At 34.2% G+C, this 21,045-nt stretch overlaps 1 protein-coding gene across 1 annotated transcript in view; it reads left to right on the forward strand.

Moving 5' to 3' along the window:
• The window catches only part of jp (junctophilin), a 403,025-nt gene that overhangs the window by 33,185 nt on the left and 348,795 nt on the right, over positions 1-21,045 (forward strand). Inside the window, exon 3 of the mRNA XM_089096954.1 lies at positions 10,465-10,739. Coding sequence (XP_088953080.1) covers positions 10,465-10,739 — 275 coding nt within the window. The remainder of the gene's footprint in view (positions 1-10,464; positions 10,740-21,045) is intronic.

Here is a 21,045-nt window from a genome sequence, read left to right on the forward strand (position 1 = left end):
TGACTCGAATGGAAATTACTTCAAAATTTTGAATCTGTTGATTTTTTTTTTAGATTAGATTAATTTATTACAAAACGACCTAGTTAAACTTGATCAATATGTAACCGCCCATGGGAAGACATAAATGCACTGGCACTGGGTGGTTACCACAGAGTACTTCAACGTACTTAAAAAATAACTTTTAAATTTCTAAGTAAATTTTAAATTTCATTTTCACACATACTGATGAACAATCACATAAAACACAGAAAAAAAAGGTGATAAAAACAAAAGAAAATAAATTATAGCATATATCCTCAATCTCTGAATCATGGTTCCTCACCCCTGGCCCAGATGTTTCAGAAATCCAGTTTGACTTCCACACCTATACTCTGTTACCAGATTATTAGTATTAAATAAAAAGTAGGCAAGTATGACGGCACTTTACCCTTAAGGTCCAAACCGGCGGTGCTGATCTCCGTTTCGTGGCCCTTCAGCCAGGAAGTGCAATGGGGGTCTGGAGGCCAGCCATCCTGTGGTTTCGCTCACCCTTTGCTGCTTACCTTCGCCAGATTTTTCCAGGTACCCATTTAGAGCTGGGTCGACTCTGGCTAAGCTTACAGAGTCACACCACTGACCCGCGTCCCAAACCCAATAGCCTAACTAGCCACGCCATTATTAGTATTCCTTGTATAATAATCATGCAAATCAGAAAAAAAAAATCTAAAAACACTGATGGACACACTTTATGAAAACACTGGTAAGTAAAATCCGCAGCCTGGTATTCACGAACTTGTCCTGCATCCATCACCTTTAGTTTCCTAAAACAAGCTATTGTATTATTAGTTTCTTTAACGTGCCCCCCCCCGTATCAAACGGACTGCCTTATTCGGTAATACCTGTACACACCTAAAATTACCAAAAAAATTGTTAGCCCATAACACACAACCCTACGATATATAGGGGCTAATAACCGCATGATAAAGAAGCAACATCACCCGACCTGGTAGGAAGTGCCTCAGTGGACGTATAATTCCAAGGCCTCTTGCAGCTTTTGATGCCACAAGATCACTGTGACGTTTCCATGACGTATTGCAATCTAGGTAAAAACTCAGATACCTCATTAAATTAACCTGTTCTAGAGAATTGCCATAAAATAATATTCGCCCTCCGAGATCTATGGATTCACCAATTCAACTAAAAACCTTAAAACTTGTCTTTTTTGCATTAACCAGCAACACATTTAAAGACGTAAACACACTTAAATCATTTAATACCATATTTACATGATTATATATCTCATCCACAGAAACAGTACGAAAAGAAATAGCAGTGTCATCAGCGAAAGATGTACGACACGAATCACGAAGGTAAAATCTCATAGTATCTACATAAACCAAATATAAAAGTGGACCCAGCACAGAACCCTGCGGAACACCACAGTTCAAAAGATATGGACTAGAATTTACATTATCAATTACAATCTTTATTGACCTCCCTTTAAAAAAGAATCAAACCAATTCAAACAAGCCCCTTTAACCCCTAAAAGCTTTGATCTATTTAACAAAATACTAAAATCAACCGCATCAAATGTCTTTTTAAAATCTATAAAATCAGTGAGAGGTATTTTTCCACTATCAAGACACTGATTCACAAAATCACATAGCTGTTGCACGACATGTGTAGTTGAGTGACTTTTGCGGAAGCCAAACTGAGTATCACTAAGGATACCATGCTGTGTCAAATACTGGTAGAGACGTCGATGAACAACTTTTTAAAGTATTTTCGAGAAAAGGGGAAGGATGGAGATTGGCCTCCAGTTCCCAATATCAGATCTTGAGCCACCTTTATGAAGGGGAATAACCTTGGCTGTCTTGAGACCTCCAGGAAAGATTCCATTCTCTAGCGACAATGTATTATATGAAAAATACAAGGCAGAAGGTAAACCAAAACTGACTTAAAAGTTCGGATGTTCATTCCATCTATCCCCGCTGAATTGGAGCTCATGCTTCCAGCAATTTTAGGTAGTTCATCACTGGCACACTTCTCAGACTCAAAGGCTACTCTGCCCCCTTTATCATCTTGAAAATCATACTCGCGGAAGGATTCAGGACTCTGGTTATTTTCCTGTTGCACTGGTTGACCAATCTTAGAGAAATAATCTGCAAAATGTTCAGCTACTTGTAGAGGATCATGGAGTGTAGTCCCATCTGCCTCTATTGAGAGAGACTGACCACTGCTCTTCTTTGATATCATATCCCAGATGACCTTCCAGGTTTCTTTTGAATTACTTTTGGTCTCAGTAAGTTTCTTTTCAAAAGAATCCCTCTTTGCTCTTCTTCCAAGAGAGTTTACCTTGTTACGGGCAATCCTGAATTCAATAAAAGTATTTTCGAAAAAAGTAACTTTTAGAAAAAATAAACTCTTTTGTATAGATTCCAAATATTTAAAATTCTGTGGAAATTGTCAATTTTAGTTTTAAATTGGTCCGGAACTTCCCCAATAAGGCACTTAGGTTCACTAAAAGTAATATAACTGAACTTCTTACCAAGGACCAGTGGGCGTATAAAAAATACCCACATACCATTGGTATATTTCAAGTTATTTAGCAGTATTATCGAAGATGCCTGTATAAAACGGGGTTCAAGCAGCCTATTCAAAGGGGTTATCCAAAGACTGCAGAAAAGACATACAAAAAGGGAGCCCCCTGATTTAAACGTTTGATAATGTCAGTATCTCATGTTTGTTCTATCTAGTTTAACTTTAAAAATAAATTTTTTAGCAATTCCTACGGGTGTTCAAATTATAAATGTTTAAGATTATTAATCATTAATACTCGTAGTATATTTTATTGCCGTTCGATTGTTGAAAAAAGCATAAAAGAACATAAGCATAACCAGAACTGCCTCAGTAGCCACATAGTGGTTAAGTAATAAAGAGATTAAAAAGAATATTGCCTTTTAAGACGTCTAATGCATTTGTGTCTAAAATATGTGAATTATTCAAGCGGAAATGACAAAAATAATAATTAAAATATTTGTTACACAAACAAGTGGGGATAGGGCAAACCCATTGGCGTAACTAAAAAAAAAGAAATCTAGAGGGAGCAAGCTTATTTTCCGAGTAGAGGGTAAAACTGAGCCAAGTTAATCCTTAAACGATTCGTAATGTTTGAAAAATAACATTACAAGTACACAATTATAATTACAAATATAATCACAGAAGCGGTTTATGTTTGAAACTGTTGGAGAGGAAAAGTAAAAATCAGGGACAAAACGAGATTTGGACTGAGTAACTGCCCTCCTCCCCTTTATCTATAGCAACTGATACCTCTTGAGGAACCCTGACACACGGCTCCTGTGTTTAACCTTTTTCATAAATCTGGGAGGTTTTAAATTTCACCACAAATTTCACCCCAACTGTCAAACCTTTATATTTAACACCTATTTTACTTAACACCTAGTCTCAACGTAATATCGTTTCTTCGGTTAAAGACTTTTTTCACATTTATACTACTTTTAAGATTTCAAGTCCCAAACACAATCCAAAGAAAAGGCGCACTTATTAGTTTATTCATTTATTCTTATGAATGGATGATGGAGACTATATTTGGATGATATCCAAGAAGACGAAGTTGTAGAAAGACTCTTTATGACAAGCTAAAAAGCCTGAGAAAAATGTTTTTATTTTCTTCTACGAAGGTTCGATGGAAACAAGTGCACTGTTTTGGCGCTATTTCATCTTCTACTTGGAACTCTGCCAATGAAGCATTCTCTTCGGAAATTCATATGCAAAATCCAGTTTTGCCTTCGAGTTTCCTTGACAAGTTTTGGCAATTTAGTATCCCTTTTATATCTTTTTTTTCTACTAAAGATAAGAATTTCTCTGGACTTTAGAAGAAACGTGGAATTGTTCTGCATACTTATCTGAGACCTACTGAAAAATAGATAAAGAAGGTAGAAAAAGTATAAAAATGAAAAAATTAAATTAAACTGAAATAAAATTAATAATCGAAATAACAAATCATCTAAAAACTGGACTAAAAATCCAGTTAACACAGAGAAGAAAGGAAATTGTAGAGGGATGTTTAGACTAGATGTCCACGGCCTTTCTAATCAAAATGAAGTAACCCCCTCCCACATATAAAAAGAAGTTTGAAATGATCTTTGAAGATAACTTGTCCCTCAACGAACTGAAAAAAGAGACTTGATCTTAACTTAAAGGAGTGCCAACCCCTCAAAGAAATTATAGCCTAGTAAATGACAAAGCATTGAACTGGATTTTGATCAATCGATAATTCTTCTTCTTCTTGGTTTTGCTTGTTTTGGTGGGCTGAATAATCTATCTCTAGCTATTTTAGTTATCAAGCTCTCCAAATAAGCTGTAGGCATATAATACTTGTAGGCATAAATTTATAATTACTCATTGGCAATTGGTTTGAGACTGTTTGTACAGGAGGTTGACTGCTGTTAATATGAGAGTATCGTCAAGGGCTAAAACCATGTAGTGACTAAAATGGGTCCAGGCTTGTACAGAGCCCTCATTCAGCTAGAAGTCCCAAGGACTTCTTGCTGTTTGGTTCTAAGTCAGCTTAAGCATTTTGTGTATACTTGGAAAGAAGTTGTTAGTCCCTAAGCTGCATTGGTGGAACCCCTTGCTGTTTTTGAGACCATATTCATATTAATGATTTAGATAACACGAGTGATGCAAGATTGAACGTTACATTGAACGATGCAACATTGAATGCAACATTGAACGTTACGACGCTGACTGATAACGATAGTATTGACATCTGTGTTGAAAAATTCAGACGTTTTGAACTTGTTAGCAGTTTCAGAAACTATCTTCCAGGGTTAACAATTAAGAAATTAAGTAAGAATTAAAACAAGGATTTGTTTACTCAGGTAGGAAGAATAGGATACATAGTAAGGCTTATGATGATTAAGAAGCTCCTCAGCCATGCCGAAGTGAAGAAGTTATTAATGATAGAATTGCAGTTCCTCACTTTATCATAGGCAGCGCAATAGCGCTGCCTAGGTAAAGAGTGATATGGGCACAATCTATTATTATTATTTTTTATTTAGACAAGGGCACTTCGAATAGAAAGAGTTATTGTATAAACTTCGAAAACGAATCACTCGATTAGAAATTGAAGGGGCTAGTGCCCTTTTTAACAGTCGAAAATGATTGGATGGCAATCAAACCCCCTCCCACGCCCATCATTTCCCCAAACAGGTCTAGTCAAAATTTTGAGATACCCTTTTTGTTCAGCGTAGTTGAAAGGTCCAGAAATTATGTCTTTGAAGATGACAAACCCCCACAGCCCTCAGGGCAAGAATTGTAAGTTATACCCCTGGGGGATATAAGCTTTTAATGGAAGGGTTGGTTGTGTGAACTTTAAAGGAAGCTCATTATTATTGGAAATGTACTGTTTTAATTCCATTTTAAGAATTAAAATTGATTGTAGGCAACTAGTCCCCCCTCCCTAGCACCCTCTTTTCCCCAAACACATCTGATCAAAATTTTGAGATAGCCATTTTGTTCACAATAGTTTAAAAAGCATATAGCAATGCCTTCAAGGGAGAGAAAACTCTTCAGAGCCCAGGGGCAAAGATCTAAGCTGTGCCCCGGGCATATAAGGTTTTTATAGAACGAATGATCGTATAAACTTCGGATCGGATGGGGTTCATTCGCTTGGAAGTCAGAAGATAAAGTGCCCTTTTTAAGAGTCAAAAGTGAATGGAGGGCAACCAACCCCTCCCCCGCAAACCTATCATTCTCCAAAACACATTCAATCAAAATTTTGAGAGAACTATTTTGTTCAGCTTTATTGAAAGGTCCAATAGTAATGTCTTTGGGGATGTCAACCTCCCCACAGTCTTCAGGTTATGACGTGTGAGCTAGGTAATCCATTCATTGCTTACATATAGTATATTTTATTGAGAAAGGTTTGCATGCTTGAACTTCATCATAGGTAGCGCAATAGTGCTGCCTAATTAAAGAGCGATGTGGGCAAAATGTATTATTATTTTTTTTTTGTCTTTAGACCAGGGCACTTCGTAAAGAAGGAGTTGTCGTAGAAGCTTCAAAAAGGGCTAATTCGATTGGAAATTAAAGGGGCTAGTGCCCTTTTTAATAGTCAAAAGTGATTAAAGGGCAACCAACCCCCCTCCCACGCCCATCATTTTCCCAAACGCATCCTGTAAAAATTTTGAGATAACCGTTTTGTACAACGTAGTTTAAAGGTCCGGAAATGATGTCTTTGAGGATGACACCCCCCCCCCTACAGCCCTCAGATCAAGCGTTGTAAGTTGTTCCCTGGGGGCATATAAGATATTTATAGAAAGGGCGGTCGTATAAGATTCGGAAGGGAGCTTATTAGATTGGTAATCGGAACTCTTAGTGCCCTTTTTGTAAATCAAACCGATCGGAGGGTAGCTACTCCCTTCTCACGCCCACATTCCCCCAAACAACATCCAATCAAAATTTTGAGCCAACCATATTGTTCAGCGTAGTTAAAAGGTCCGGAAATTATGCATGTTTGAACTTTATCATAGGCAGAGTAATAGCGCTGCCTAAGTAAAGAGCGATCTGGGCACAATGTATTATTATTATGTTTTTTTTTTTAGACCAGGTTACTTCGTATAGAAGTTGTCGTAGAAACTTATATTTTAATTAAAAAAAAAAAGTAACACTTCTTAAAATTTTTCTTTTTTTTCAGTAAAGTGATTTCAGAATTCACACATATCGATTTCAGACTTAGGGGGAAGACATTGAGCGGTAACAATTCAAAATAAAAAAGTTGTGAACTTGTCTGTTTCCTAGTTTTTACGAATAAAGTCAATAAGCAAGCCCTGTCTACATTGGTAATGTGATGATCGGCATTCCTTATATTTATTTTGGTTGCGGAAAGAGGAAGAGAAGACTGAATATGTCGCTGTGGAATTAAAAATAGGCCTTTATATTGTAATTTTGCAGTAGAATAATTCATTTAGTAACATTTCAATCTCTGAAAATGGAGGGAACACAGAGGAATTTAAACATCCTTTAGACTTTCTGTGGGTAGCTGCTAGTTCCCGAGGCCGCGCCGAAAACTTGCGGTGCGCCACCAAAAACCTTTCAGCGCGCCAATTTCAAGCGCCGAATTATTTTCTGAGAAGACTGAGAGGCAAATATAAGGCAAAATATACTATTCAACCGGTACATGCAAAAATGTTGGACCCTTTCAAAATGCTACTCGTCAACTATGGACTTTAGATTATTATTAAATAAAAAAACATCAAGTATTATAGCTGAAAGTAAGGAGCCACATTAAAACTCAAAACGAACAGAAATTATTCCGTATATGAAGGGGTTTGTCCCGCTCCTCAATACCTTGCTCTTTACGGTAAATCTTTCAGAACTTTTAACAAAGCTTCCTATTGTATTTAAACGGTCCTTGTGTCCAGGAGCCGTTCTTAAAAAATTGGGACAAACAGTCAATTTTAGCGTAAAGAGGAAGGTATTCTGGAGGAGGCGATCCCTTGAAATACGAAATGATTTCTTTCATTTTGAGTTTTAGTGTTGCTTCTTATTTTCAGTTAAAAAAAACTTGTGGTTTTTTAATTGATTTCTGATCGTTCTTCAAATTTTGCTGGTAAATCTGGCTTACCCTCTATGAAATATTCCCCCCGACTCATGGGAAACTCTTCCGTGGAAATTTTATCCCATGTAAAATACACTCCCCCCCCCCGTAAAACTTCTCTCCAGACAGTTCCATCCTCGCTATAAATCCCCGCCCTGTATAATTTGTTGCGGACAATTCAGCTTGAAAAGTTCTCCTTAGCATACTTTCAATTGAAAAAGACTTTAATTTCTAATCGTTTTCTCGATCATTCCCGAAATATATCCTTCTAATCTCCTTCTCATTCTTGAAATCCAAACAAGCTGGGAATAGCCCCCGGATAATTCCTCCGGAACATCTCCACATGCAAAATTGAGTTGGCACAGAGAAAGTAAGAGAGTTAAAAGAATTTAGTATAGGAATTTTGTACCCCCCCATTGTAAAATTTTCTCTGGAAAGTTCATCCTCGGAAATTTCCCTCCCCATGGAAAATTCTCCTAGAAAAATTCCCCACCCCCCATAAAAGCGTCTGCATGCTTCCCAATAAAAAATGCTATAGTCTACGTAAACGATGGGTAAATTTTATAACTTACATGCCTCTCCCCACAGACTGCGGGGGGTCATTTTACCCAAAAAGACATAATTATTGGATTTTTCAAGTGTGCTGAATTAAATGGCTATCTCAAAATTTTTATTGGATACTCTTGGAAAAAAGGGGCGTTGGAAAGAGACTAGTAGCCCTCCAATGGTTTTGGTCTCTTAAAAGGGCACTAAAACTTTCAATTTCCGTTCGAATCCACCCTCTCCCGATCTTCGAGGACCATTATGTCGATACGATCACCCCTAAAAAAAGAATAATAAATAAACATGCATCCGTGACTTTTCCGCCGGCAAAATAATATGCAAAATTCCACATTTTTGCACATAGGAGCTTGAAAACTCTGAAGGTATAATTTTCATTAGATCCATGATCATTCTCATTTCAAAAATCAGGCAAATTTCTCAGGCTCGTAACGTTTGATGGGTGACACTAAACTTGAATAATATAATATGTTTGGAATCAGCATAATAAGCTGATTCTTTTGATATATCTATTGATATCAAAACTCAGTTTTTTACAGTTTTGGTTACTATTACGCCGACGTGCTCCATACTTACAATTCGTTACCACGAACTGTTTGAAAATAGGATGCATGGCGTGCTAGCTTAGGTAAATTTGACGTAGGGGAGGAAAATAACCATTGTGATAGACTGCTACATTCTTATAGGTACAATAATCTAGCTATAACTAATGTGTGATTTGATCACAAAATAACTGATATATTAAGATCGTGCTTACATGATGGCAAGACGACTAACCTTATTGATCTTTTGACTGTAAATCAGAGACTGAAAGGATTGATACAGGACACTTGGGTTTACAGAAGTGTCGTTATTGATTTTAGAAGTAAAGGTCACCATCTAGTAGTCTCGGGAGTTAAATTGAAGCTGAAAATCCTAAAAAGTAGTCTTGAGGGTGGTTATGATGTTGACAGACTACTAGTTGATAATTCGAGTGGAACTCCCTGAGAGCATTTGGATATGAAACTGGAGAGCTTTGAATTCAAAAGGTGCGATGGATGGAATAATTTTAAGAAAAAAGCTTGCAAAATAGCAATAAATAGACTCTCTTAGACTGAGATTGTCCAGACGGTTTGAATACCATAGATGTGGGTAAAATGAATGAATTTTCGGAGGTTTTGGAAGTTCAGGGTACAAAAACATATTTAAAAATTAAGGTTAAGAAGACTAAGTCTTCCACACTAGAGATATTTTAGGGTGAAGAGATGATAACAGGTAACTAGAAAGCTGATCAAGGATATATCTTAACTTATTTAGTTAGGTGAATGCGGTTGAGATGTGGAAATTATAATAGCCTAGGCGAAGGGGGTTTTTCGCAGTTGAAAAACAGACATTAGAAATTAAATGATAAGCCTGCGAGCTGACGTCGTATGTATGGGGATGATGTGACAAAGCTGTTATTTATGTATCAAACCATAAGCCTTGCAAAAATGTTGCTTGGTCCCACTTTGTAAAGTTATACTAAAAGAAAGCTTGAATTGACTAGACCATATTCTACAGATGAAAGATAACAGATTGTTAACGATCGTGCTTAGTCTCTCTAAATTTAAAGACACCCCGTTTACAAAATGTTTTCAGTCTTAAAACAGAAAACTGAGATGTTGCGAATCATGTAAAAAGCTTAATTATAAGACTATGACTTTTGGGGGGTGGGGCTGAATTAAAGCACAAAACTATATGCTGAACTAGCTTTCCATTGTCTTTTGAATTTCCCATGATGAATGAAATCAATAAAGGCATAAGAACCATGATATCAGCAAATATGAGGCTTTTAAATCACAAAAACGGAAAAAATTCAGTAATAGTAAAACGAATATATTTAAAAAATATATAAAAAAATGTATGTCTTTTATTGAATTTTCCCACTTTGGGAAAAAGCATTGCCCTGACCCCAAAGTGTGAATTTTCACGTCGAAATGGAAACATTGTCATTATAAGGACTTTACCTTACTGGTACTTTTTTTGTACCCACTTGAGTCTACTTAAGCCTACTTAAGCCATTTAAGCCTACTTCTTTCCTACTTAATCCAGTGTCTTCGAAAGATTTGATTAAGCCGAAAGAGTAATCATCTTTGCAAGATTGTAGATGACAATAATTGCAAACAACAATATATATATATTTTTTTTTTTGTTTTTTTTTTTTGTATTGGTTTTTTTACAGTTGATCAATTATTCTCAAGTATGCTCAAAGCTTATTAAGGCTACTCATAACATTTCAGAACTTTTTTTCTATCATATAGAGTAATTCCCATTCATTCAAGGTACTTTCCAAGGACAGTGGCTAAGAGGTCTCCGCCATGGTTATGGAGTTAGAGTTAGTGCTCCATTTGGGGTTGCTTCAAACCAGCGTGGAAATAACTTCCGCGGATCACAAGTTTCACTTAGAAGTGAGACGATGGATCCGGCTGCAGAAAGAGATCGCAGACTTGATGACGGACGAGGTGGTTTTGTGCTGAAAGCCAGGAGTGATGACGTGCCAGCCCGTCGTCGGTCGCTCGTGGAACACACTTCAAGTATAAAGAAATCTATTGTCCAGGTAAAAAGAATTTATTGCGCCAATAGGGAAAGTAGATAATGAGCTCGCAAGTATATTAGGCAGGAAAAAGGAATGCTGAAGGAACCAATGTTTTGGCCCATTTCATTTTTTCTAATTAAAGAAAGAAGTTTTGCAATGAAGAGTAAAAGGTGAATTTAAAAACTTTAAATGAGCAGAAATTAGCTTATAAAGGATGTCAATATTAAAATGTGCAAAATTTACTATGAATGACAAAATAAGACAAAATAAGACCGCTTTGCTAGTAAAAACAAAACCAAAAAGTGAACGGTTACGGCGTACATAAGCTGACACTTTATGCCATCGTATAATAAAAGAGAGTATTTAAATCGTAATTACCTACCTGATATTCTAAAAATACAGAAATTTCACAGCACTTGCTCTGCTAAACAATTCTTAGCATTGAGTCGAATAAACAATTCCTTGGGTATGGAAACGCCCGGTAAAGATTCCACAAGAAATCCGAATCTTTTGGCGTCATTCTTCATTAGCCCTATATTATAAAATGAATTCCTATTATAAATCCAAATAAACATCATAAGAAAATTGTGAAAATCAGAATTTTCAGCTCCCTATCTCATAAAGGTAAAAAAATAGAAATAATATAACCCTTTTTTTCTGGTTTAATAAAAAAATAAACAGAGAAATGCACCATGCATAAGCTCACGTATTACGACGTCATATATTAGTAGATAATATTTAAATATTACTTTTATCTTCCTATTTGAAAATTACAAAAATTTTAGGGCATTCATTTGGCTCACCAATTCTCGCATTGATCCGAATAAGCAATCTTTTGGGTATGGGAACTGACGGAAAAGATTCCCAACAAAATACAAACTTGTGATTTTGTTCTTCCTTAGCCCTGTATTATAGAGTACACTTTTAAAATGAATTAAAACAATCAAATTTAACTACAATTTTCAGCTTCCTATCTCAAAAAGGTAAAAAACGGAGAGATACAACTTTTTTCTTCTGTTTTATCTGCGCTAATAAAAAAATTAATCAAGAAACGCACATGTACATTATACGTAAGCTGACGTATAATAACGTCTCAAATTTTTAGAGAATGTTTAGATCCTAATTGTTACCGTCTTATTACAAAAAGACAAAAATTCAAAAATGTAAAATATTTGTGTCACTTGTAAGCTAGTAATAAAAGAATGCTTTCTCAAACGTGAAATCGAGTAAGTGCTGTTGAGAAATATAGCAACCATGATAGGTAGGAAATTCACTCCCTTACTTAGCCATATTTGCTATATAAAGATAACAATGTAAAGTTATAGTAAAAATGAACAACTGGACCTTAAAAGGGATGAAACTAAATCATATGATGGGTATCAGCCAAAAAATGGAAGTTTAATTTACCGAATCCAGCACTTCTTAAATTCTATATTCAGAGCATTAAAGGGAATCAATAAGATCGACCTTCACCTAATTGACGGGGAAAGTGAATGTCATGACGATTCCAGGTATGAAAATTTAACAATTAAAGAAAGTCAGCCAAAATAACTTGAGTGAAACTTGGAGCTCTAGTTCGATGACAAATTAAAATTGTAAGGGATGAAATGGAAGAATCTGCACCTAATTGACGAGAAAATGAGACTTATAACAAAAATGATCTGCACCGAAACTTAAAATTGTACGGGATGAAATGGAAGGATGTGTACCTAATTGGTGAGAAAGTTAAGACTACGAGAAAAGTGATCTGCATTGACTTCAAATTGTACGGCATAAAATGGAAGATTCTACACCTAAGTGATGAGAAAACGAGGATTGTGAGAAAAGTGATCTGCACGGAAACTTTAAATTGTACAGGATGAAATGAAAGAGCATGCACCTAATCGGTGAGAAAATGAGGATTATGGGAAAGATGATCTGCACCGAAACTTTAAATTGTACGGGGTAAAATGGAAGGATTGCACCTAATTGGTGAAAAAATGAGGAATATGAGAAAAGCGATCAGCACTAAAACTTTAAATTGTGCGGGATGAAATCTGAGAATATGCACCAAATTGGTGAGAAAATGAGGGTAATAGTAAAAGTGATCTGCAGCGAAACTTTAAATTGTACGGAATGAAATGGCAGGATATGCAGCTAATTGGTGAGAAAATGAGGACTATGAGAAAAGTGATCTACGTCAAAACTTCAAATTGTACGGGATGAAATGTAAGAGTCCGCATCTAATTGGTGATAAAATAAGGATTATGAGAAAAGTGATGTGCACCGAAACTTTAAATTGTACGGGATGAAATGGAAGGAGATGCAGCTAATTGGTGATAAAATGAGGACTATGAGAAAAGTGATCTACATCAAAACTATAAATTCTACGGGATGAAATGGAAGAGGCCGCATCTAATCGGTGAGAAAATAAGGATTATGAGAAAGGTCATCTGCACCGAAAATTTATGTTGTTAGGGTGAAATGGAAGGATCTGCACCTAATTGGTGAGAAAATGAGGATTATAAGAAAAGTGATCTGAACCGAAACTTTAAATTGTATGTGACGAAGTGGAAGGATCTGCACCTAATTGACAGTAGTAAGCTTCTATAAGGTTAAGAAGGGACAAGGAAAGGGACAAGGAAACTTACGCCTGAGGCATGAATATACACTACAGTTTCACATGCACATTGCAAAAAGCGACCAATCCTTTTATACCTATAAAATGGCAAAACATTTTTTGAAACTATAGTCAAGGTTGTATAATACAACCAGAGTGGTTTTTTGCTATTGATATCAATTTCACAAGAATATGCACTACACTTTCACGGGGGCATTTTAAAAAGCTGGCAGTACGAGTGGGGATTCCCCACTGGTTCCTGAAGTCTAGCTTGTTACACAAGTTTGCTTCAACTCCACGTTTTCATGGATGCTACAATCAGAATTGTTTGATTGACATTTGCAAAAAGGGATAAGGGATTCGCGAATTGGACAGTACGAACGATCTTATTTGAATAATAGGGGAAAAAACAGAGCTAGATAAAATTTGCGAATTGGATCATATGACAATGGAGAAAAAGAGTTAAAGTGATTAGCAGTTAAGGTAACCTCAATGGCGCTTTAACAGTGTTGTCAGTTTAAAATAGAGTCTAACGTTATAGTATACTAGAAAGTTGATACTAAGAGAGATGTAGATGGTAAGAAAAGAATTTTAATAATGGATAGCTTTACTTCTTCGATGTGTTCTGTATAATACACAAGTGGCGTTTGAACAGTGTTGTCAGTTTAAAATAGAGTCTAACGTTATAGTATACTAAAAAGTTTATACTAAGAGAGATGTAGATGGCAATAAAATAATTTTAATAATGAAATTAATAAAAAACCTTATAAATCCTTGAAAATCATGTAGTAAGGTGTATGTGAGTACTAACCATCAAGGATAATAAGCACCAACGACCCTAACCAGCAGAGACACCAACCCCCAAAGGTTCCCTCTCCCCAAACTCGAAGGGATCCCCCCTCCCCTCCAAATTTTTGGCCCCCTCCCCCCATTTTGTTGGAATTTTTTTTTTCGATTTTTTTTAATTTTTTTTTATTATTTTCTTTTTTTAACATGATATATTTTTTCAACTTTTTTTTTACATGTCTTCGAATGAGATAAAAAATACTTAAGGAAAAACAAAAAAATCATAGTTAAATTCTATTGATTTTTCAAAGTTGATTTTGGATTTCTTTTGTTGAAATGAAAGAGTTGGAATATTTCAGTAGTGTTTTGTTGTGGATTACCTCATAATAATTACATTCTCTTGATTTTTCAAAGTTCATTTTGGGTTTCTTTCATTGAAATGCAAGAGTTGGAATATTTCAGTAGTGTTTTGTTATGGTTTACCTTGTCACAGTTACATTCTCTTGATTTTTTAAAGTTCATCTTGGATTTCTTTCGTTGAAATGCAAGAATTTGAATATTTCAGTAGTGTTTTGTTATGGTTTTTATTGTCGCAGTTACATTCTCTTGATTTTTCAAAGTTCATTTTGGATTTCTTTCGTTGAAATGCAGGAGTTGGAATATTCCAGTAGTGTTTTGTTATGGTTTACCTTGTCACACTTATATTCTCTTGATTTTTCAAAGTTCATTTTGGAATTTCTTTCAATGAAATGCAAGAGTTGAAATATTTCAGGAGTGTTTTGTCGTGGTTTACATTGTCACACTTACATTCTCTTGATTTTTCAAAGATCATTTTGGATTTCTTTCATTGAAGTGGAAGAGTTAAAATATTTCAATGGTGGTGTGTCGCGCTTTAACTTGAAACTGTAAGATTCTCCGGAGTTTTCAGAGTTTAATTAGAAATTCTTACATTGAAAAGCAAGAGCTGGAATATTTCAGTAGTGTTTTGTTGTGCTTTATCTTGTCACAGTTACATTCTCTTGATTTTTCAAAGTTCATTTTGGATTTCTTTCGTTGAAATGGAAGAGTTGAAATATTTCAGTAGTGTTTTGTCGTGGTTTACTTTAACACAGTTACATTCTATTTATTTTTCAAATTTCATTTTTGATTTCTGTCGTTGAAATGCATAAGCTGGAAACATGATTTGTTGTTTATGTCGGACAAAATTTTTTTTATCAAGGAAATATAAAATTGCGTTTAAGATATAGTATGACTTGCTTGCAAAAAACACGAAAATACTATCAGAATGAATAAATTCTTTATCAACATCTGTTGTTGGATATGTCATTATGAAAAAAATTGTAAATAAGTAAAAAAGTAAGTAAGTAGCAAACTCTTTCTTGAATTCACTTCTTGGATACACAATACAGAAATTTAATTCAGGAAATTATGAAAAAAATTGAACAAATTCTTTATTAACATTCATTATCGATTGATGTCGGTTCCTAGACAGACAATATAGCAATTTCACAAAATCTAAGTATAGGAGTGATTAAATTCCATATCAACATTCATTTCTCGGATACATAAGAAAAAGTTTACAACATCTAAGTGTTAGAGTGAATAAATTTTTTATCAACATATTTTGTCAGATACATCGGAAAAAATTGACAGAATCTAAGTGTCAGAGTATTTTTTCTTATCAACATTTTTTCTCAGATACATCAAATAAAATTGACAAAATCTAAATTTCATAATGAATAAATGATTTAACAACATCATTTATCGGATATGTCGGATAAAATTGACAAAATCGAAGTATCAGAGTGATCAAATTCTATATCAACAACCTTTTCTCGAATACATGGGATAAAATTGAAAAAATCTAAGCGTCAGAGTGAATAAATTTTTTTACACCAATATCTATTGTCAGATACATCGAATATAATTGACAAAATCTAAGTATCAGAGTGAATAAATGCCTTATCAGCAACCTTTGTCGAAAATATCGGATAAAAGTGACAAAATCTAAGTACCAGAGTGAATAAATGCATTATCAACATCATTTGTCGGATACGTCAGTTAAAATTGACATGCCGGATTAAATTGAAAAAATCTAAGTGTCAGAGTGAACATTTTTTTTTCTCAACATCTTTTGTCAGATACATAGAATATAATTGACAAAATCTAAGTGTTAGAGTGAATGATTTTTTTATAAGCATCCTCTGTTAGATATATCGGATAAAATTGACAAAATGTAAGCATCGGATTGAACAAATGCTTTATCAACACAATTTGTCGGATATGTCGGACAACATTTTTTTATCAAGGAAATATCTGAATGTGTTTAAGGCATAGTACGAAGGGCTTGCAAAAAAAACACGAAAATACTATCAGAATGAATAAATTATTTATCAACATCCTTTGTTGGATGTGTCATTATGAAAAAAAAATTGTAAGTATGTAAAAAAGTAAGTAAGTAGGCCTAACAAACTCTTTCTTGAATTCACCTCTTGGATACACAATACAGAAATTTAATTATGGAAATTATGAAAAAAAATGAACAAATTCTTTTTTAACGTTCATTATCGATTGAAATCGCTTCCTAGACAGAAAATACAGAACTATCACAAAATCTAAGTATAGGAGTGATTAAATTCTATATCAACATTCATTTCTCGGATACATAGGAAAAATTTGACAAAATCTAAGCGTTAGAGTGAATTTTTTTTTTATCAACATCTTTTGTCAGATACATCGGATAAAATTGACAGAATCTAAGCGTCAGAGTAATTTTTTTTTTATCAACATCCTTTCTCAGATACATCAAATAAAATTGACAAAATCTAAATTTCAGAATGAATAAATGCTTTAACAACATCATTTATTGGATATGTCGGATAAAATTGACAAAATCTAATTATCAGAGTGATTAAATTCTATATCAACAACCCTTTCTCGAATACATGTGATAAAATTGAAAAAATCTAAGCGTCAGAGTGAATAAATTTTTTGTATACCAATACCTATTGTCAGATACATCGAATATAATTGTTATTATTGTGTTTTTGTTATATAATTATAATTGTTATATAATTGTCATATAGTGTTTTTATACCAATACCTATTGTCGGTATTGTGTATCCAAATTAAATTTCTGTATTGTGTATCCAAGAGGTGAATTCAAGAAAGAGTTTATTACTTACTTAATTTTTTACATTCTTACATTTTTTTTTTCATAATGACATATCCAACATCGGATATTTATAAAGAATTTATTCATTCTGATAGTATTTTCGTGTTTTTTGCAAGCCATTCGTACTTTACCTTAAACGCATTCAGATATTTCCTTGATAAAAAAATTTTGTCCGACATAACTGACAAATGATGTTGATAAAGCATTAATTCTGTCTGATACTTAGATTTGGTCAATTTTATCCGATGTATCAGACAGAGGATGTTGATAAAAAAAATTATTCACTCTAACACTTAGATTTTGTCAATTATATTCGATATATCTGACAGAAGATGTTGAGAAAAAAAAGTTCACTCTGACACTTAGATTTTGTCAATTTTATCCGACATGTCAATTTTAACTGACGTATCCGACAAATGATGTTGATAATGCACTTATACACTCTGCTACTTAGATTTTGTCACTTTTATCCGATATATTCAACAAAGGATGCTGATAAAGCATTTATTCACTCTGATACTTAGATTTTGTCAACTTTTTCCTATGTATCCGAGAAATGAATGTTGATATGGAATTTAATCACTCCTATACTTAGATTTTGTGAAATTGGTGTATTGTCTGTCTAGGAAGCGACATCAATCGATAATGAATGTTAAAACAGAATTTGTTCAATTTTTTTTCATAATTTCCTGAACTAAATTTCTGTACTGTGTATCCAAGAGGTGAATTCAAGAAAGAGTTTGTTACTTACTTACTTTTTTACTTACTTACAATTTTTTTTTCATAATGACATATCCAACAACGGATGTTGATAAAGAATTTATCATTCTGATAGTATTTCCGTGTTTTTTGTAAGCCATTCGTACTATACCTTAAACACATTCAGATATTTCCTTGATAAAAAAATTTTTGTCCAACATAACTGACAAATGATGTTTTCAACTCATGCATTTAAACGAAAGAAATCCAAAATTAACTTTCAAAAATCAATAGAATGTAACTGTGACAAGGTAAACCACGACAAAACACTACTGAAATATTTCAACTCTTGCATTTCAACGAAAGAAATCCAAAATGAACTTTGAAAAATCAAGAGAATGTAACTGTGACAAGGTAAACCACGACAAATCATTACTGAAATATTCCAGCTCTTGCATTTCACCGAAAGAAATCCAAAATCAACTTTGAAAAATCAAGAGAATATAACTGTGACAAGGTAAACCACGACAAAACACTACTGAAATATTCCAACTCTTGCACTTCAACGAAAGAAATCTAAAATGAACTTTGAAAAATCAAGAGAATGTAACTGTGACAAGGTAAACCACGACAAACCACTACTGAAATATTCCAACTCTTGCATTTCAACGAAAGAAATCCAAAATGAACTTTGAAAAATCAAGAGAATGTAACTGTGCCAATGTAAACCATAACAAAACACTACTGAAATATTCAAACTCTTGCATTTCAATGAAAGAAATCCAAAATGAACTTTGAAAAATCAATAGAATGTAAGTGTGACAAGGTAAACCACGACAAAAAATGAACTTTGAAAAATTAATAGAATTTAACTGGGACAAGGTAAACCACTACAAAAGACTACTGAAATATTCCAACTCTTGCATTTCAACGAAAGAAATCCAAAATAAACTTTGAAAAATTAAGAGAATGTAAGTGTGACAAAGTAAACCACAACAAAACAAAGAACTTTGAAAAATCAAGTGAATGTAACTGTGACAAGGTAAACCACGACAAAACACTACTGAAATATTCCAACTCTTGCATTTCAACGAAAGAAATCCAAAATGAACTTTGAAAAATCAAGAGAATGTAACTGTGACAATGTAAACCATATCAAAACACTACTGAAATATTCAAACTCTTGCATTTCAACGAAAGAAATTCAAAATGAACTTTGAAAAATCAAGAGAATGTAACTGTGACCAGTTAAACAATAACAAAACACTACTGAAATATTCTAACTATTGCATTTCAACGAAAGATACCCAAAATGAACTTTGAAAAATCAAGAGAATGTAAGTGTGACAAGGTAAACCACGACAAAACACTACTGAAATATTCCAACTCTTGCATTTCAACGAAAGAAATCCAAAATGAACTTTGGAAAATCATGAGAATGTAAGTTTGAAAAGGGAAACCACGACAAAATACTATTGAAATATTCCGACTCTTCCATTTCAACGAAAGAAATTCAAAATGAACTTTGAAAAATCAATAGAATGTAACTATGATTTTTTTTTGTTTTGTTTTAAGTATGTTTCATCTCATTCGAAGACATATAAAAAAAGTTTAAAAAATATATCATGTTAAAAAAAGAAAATAATAAAAAAAATTTAAACAAAAATCAAAAAAAAAATTCCAAAAAAGGGAGGAGGGGGCCAAAAAATTGGAGGGGAGGGGTGCCCTTCGAGTTTGGGGATAAGGGACTTTTAGGGGGTTGGTGTCTCTGCTGTTTAGGGTCATTGGTGCTTATGATCTTTGATGGTTCGTACTCACATACACCTTACAACTTGATTTGCAAGGATTTCTAAGGTTTGTTCTGAATTTCATTATTAAAATTATCTTCTTGCCATCTACATCTCTCTTAGTATCAACTTTGTAGTATACTATAACGTTAGACTCTATTTTAAACTGACAACACTGTTCAAACGCCACTTGTGTATTATACAGAACACATGGAAGAAGTAAAGCTATCCATTGTTAAAATTAATTTCTTGCCATCTACATCTCTCTTAGTATCAACTTTCTAGTATACTATAACGTTAGACTCTATTTTAAACTGACAACACTGTTCAAACGCCATTGAGGTTACCCTAACTGCTAATCACTTCAACCCTTTTTCTGCATCGTCAAAGGATCCAGTTCGCAAATGTTATCTAGCCCTGTCTTTTCCCTATTATTCAAATAAGATCGTTCGTACAGTCCAATTCGCGAATCCCTTATCCCTTTTTGCAAATTTCGATCAAATAATTCTGATTGTAGCATCCATGAAAACGTGGAGTTGAAGCAAACTTGTGTAACAAGCTAGACTTCAGGAACCAGTGGGGAATCCCCACTCGTACTGCCAGCTTTTTAAAATGCCCCCGTGAAACTGTAGTGCATATTCTTGTGAAATTGATATCAATAGCAAAAAACCAGTCTGATTGTCTTATACAACCTTGACTATAGTTTCAAAACGTGTTTGGCCACTTTACAGGTATAAAAGGATTGGTCGTTTTTTGCAATGTGCACGTCAAACTGTAGTGTATATTCATGCCTCAGGCGAAAGTTTCCTTGTCCCTTTTCTTGTCCCTTCTTAACCTTATACTAGCTTACTACTATTGACGAGAAAACGAGGATTATGAGAAAAGTGATCTGCACCGAAAATTTGAACTGTAAGGGATGAAATGGTAAATTTGACCTAATTCGTGAGAAAATGTTACGACGGCATTTAAAACGACATTGGTGAGTCAAGTTACGACGACATGAAAACTGAGAAAAGCAAAATGCACCTAAATGATGGGAAACATGACAACCATGACAGTCACCATCTGAGCTATTCAAACTACACCCAAATGGCAACAAAAACTTCAGTCTTGAGGAAAGTGATCCGTCGCTAAAGTTTGTGACTGCTATGACAAATTAAGCTAGACAAACTGTTACCAATGAACGAGAAAAGTGACGATTGTGAAGAAAATGATCTGTAAACAACCTTTGACATAAGTCAGTATCATGAGAAAAGAAAGAAAATCATATCATGGCTTGGT

The sequence above is a fragment of the Artemia sp. Qi Xiang Cuo genome, chromosome 11 (genome assembly GCF_049724085.1).
Source record: "Artemia sp. Qi Xiang Cuo chromosome 11, ASM4972408v1, whole genome shotgun sequence".
NCBI classification, from domain to species: domain Eukaryota; kingdom Metazoa; phylum Arthropoda; class Branchiopoda; order Anostraca; family Artemiidae; genus Artemia; species Artemia sp. Qi Xiang Cuo.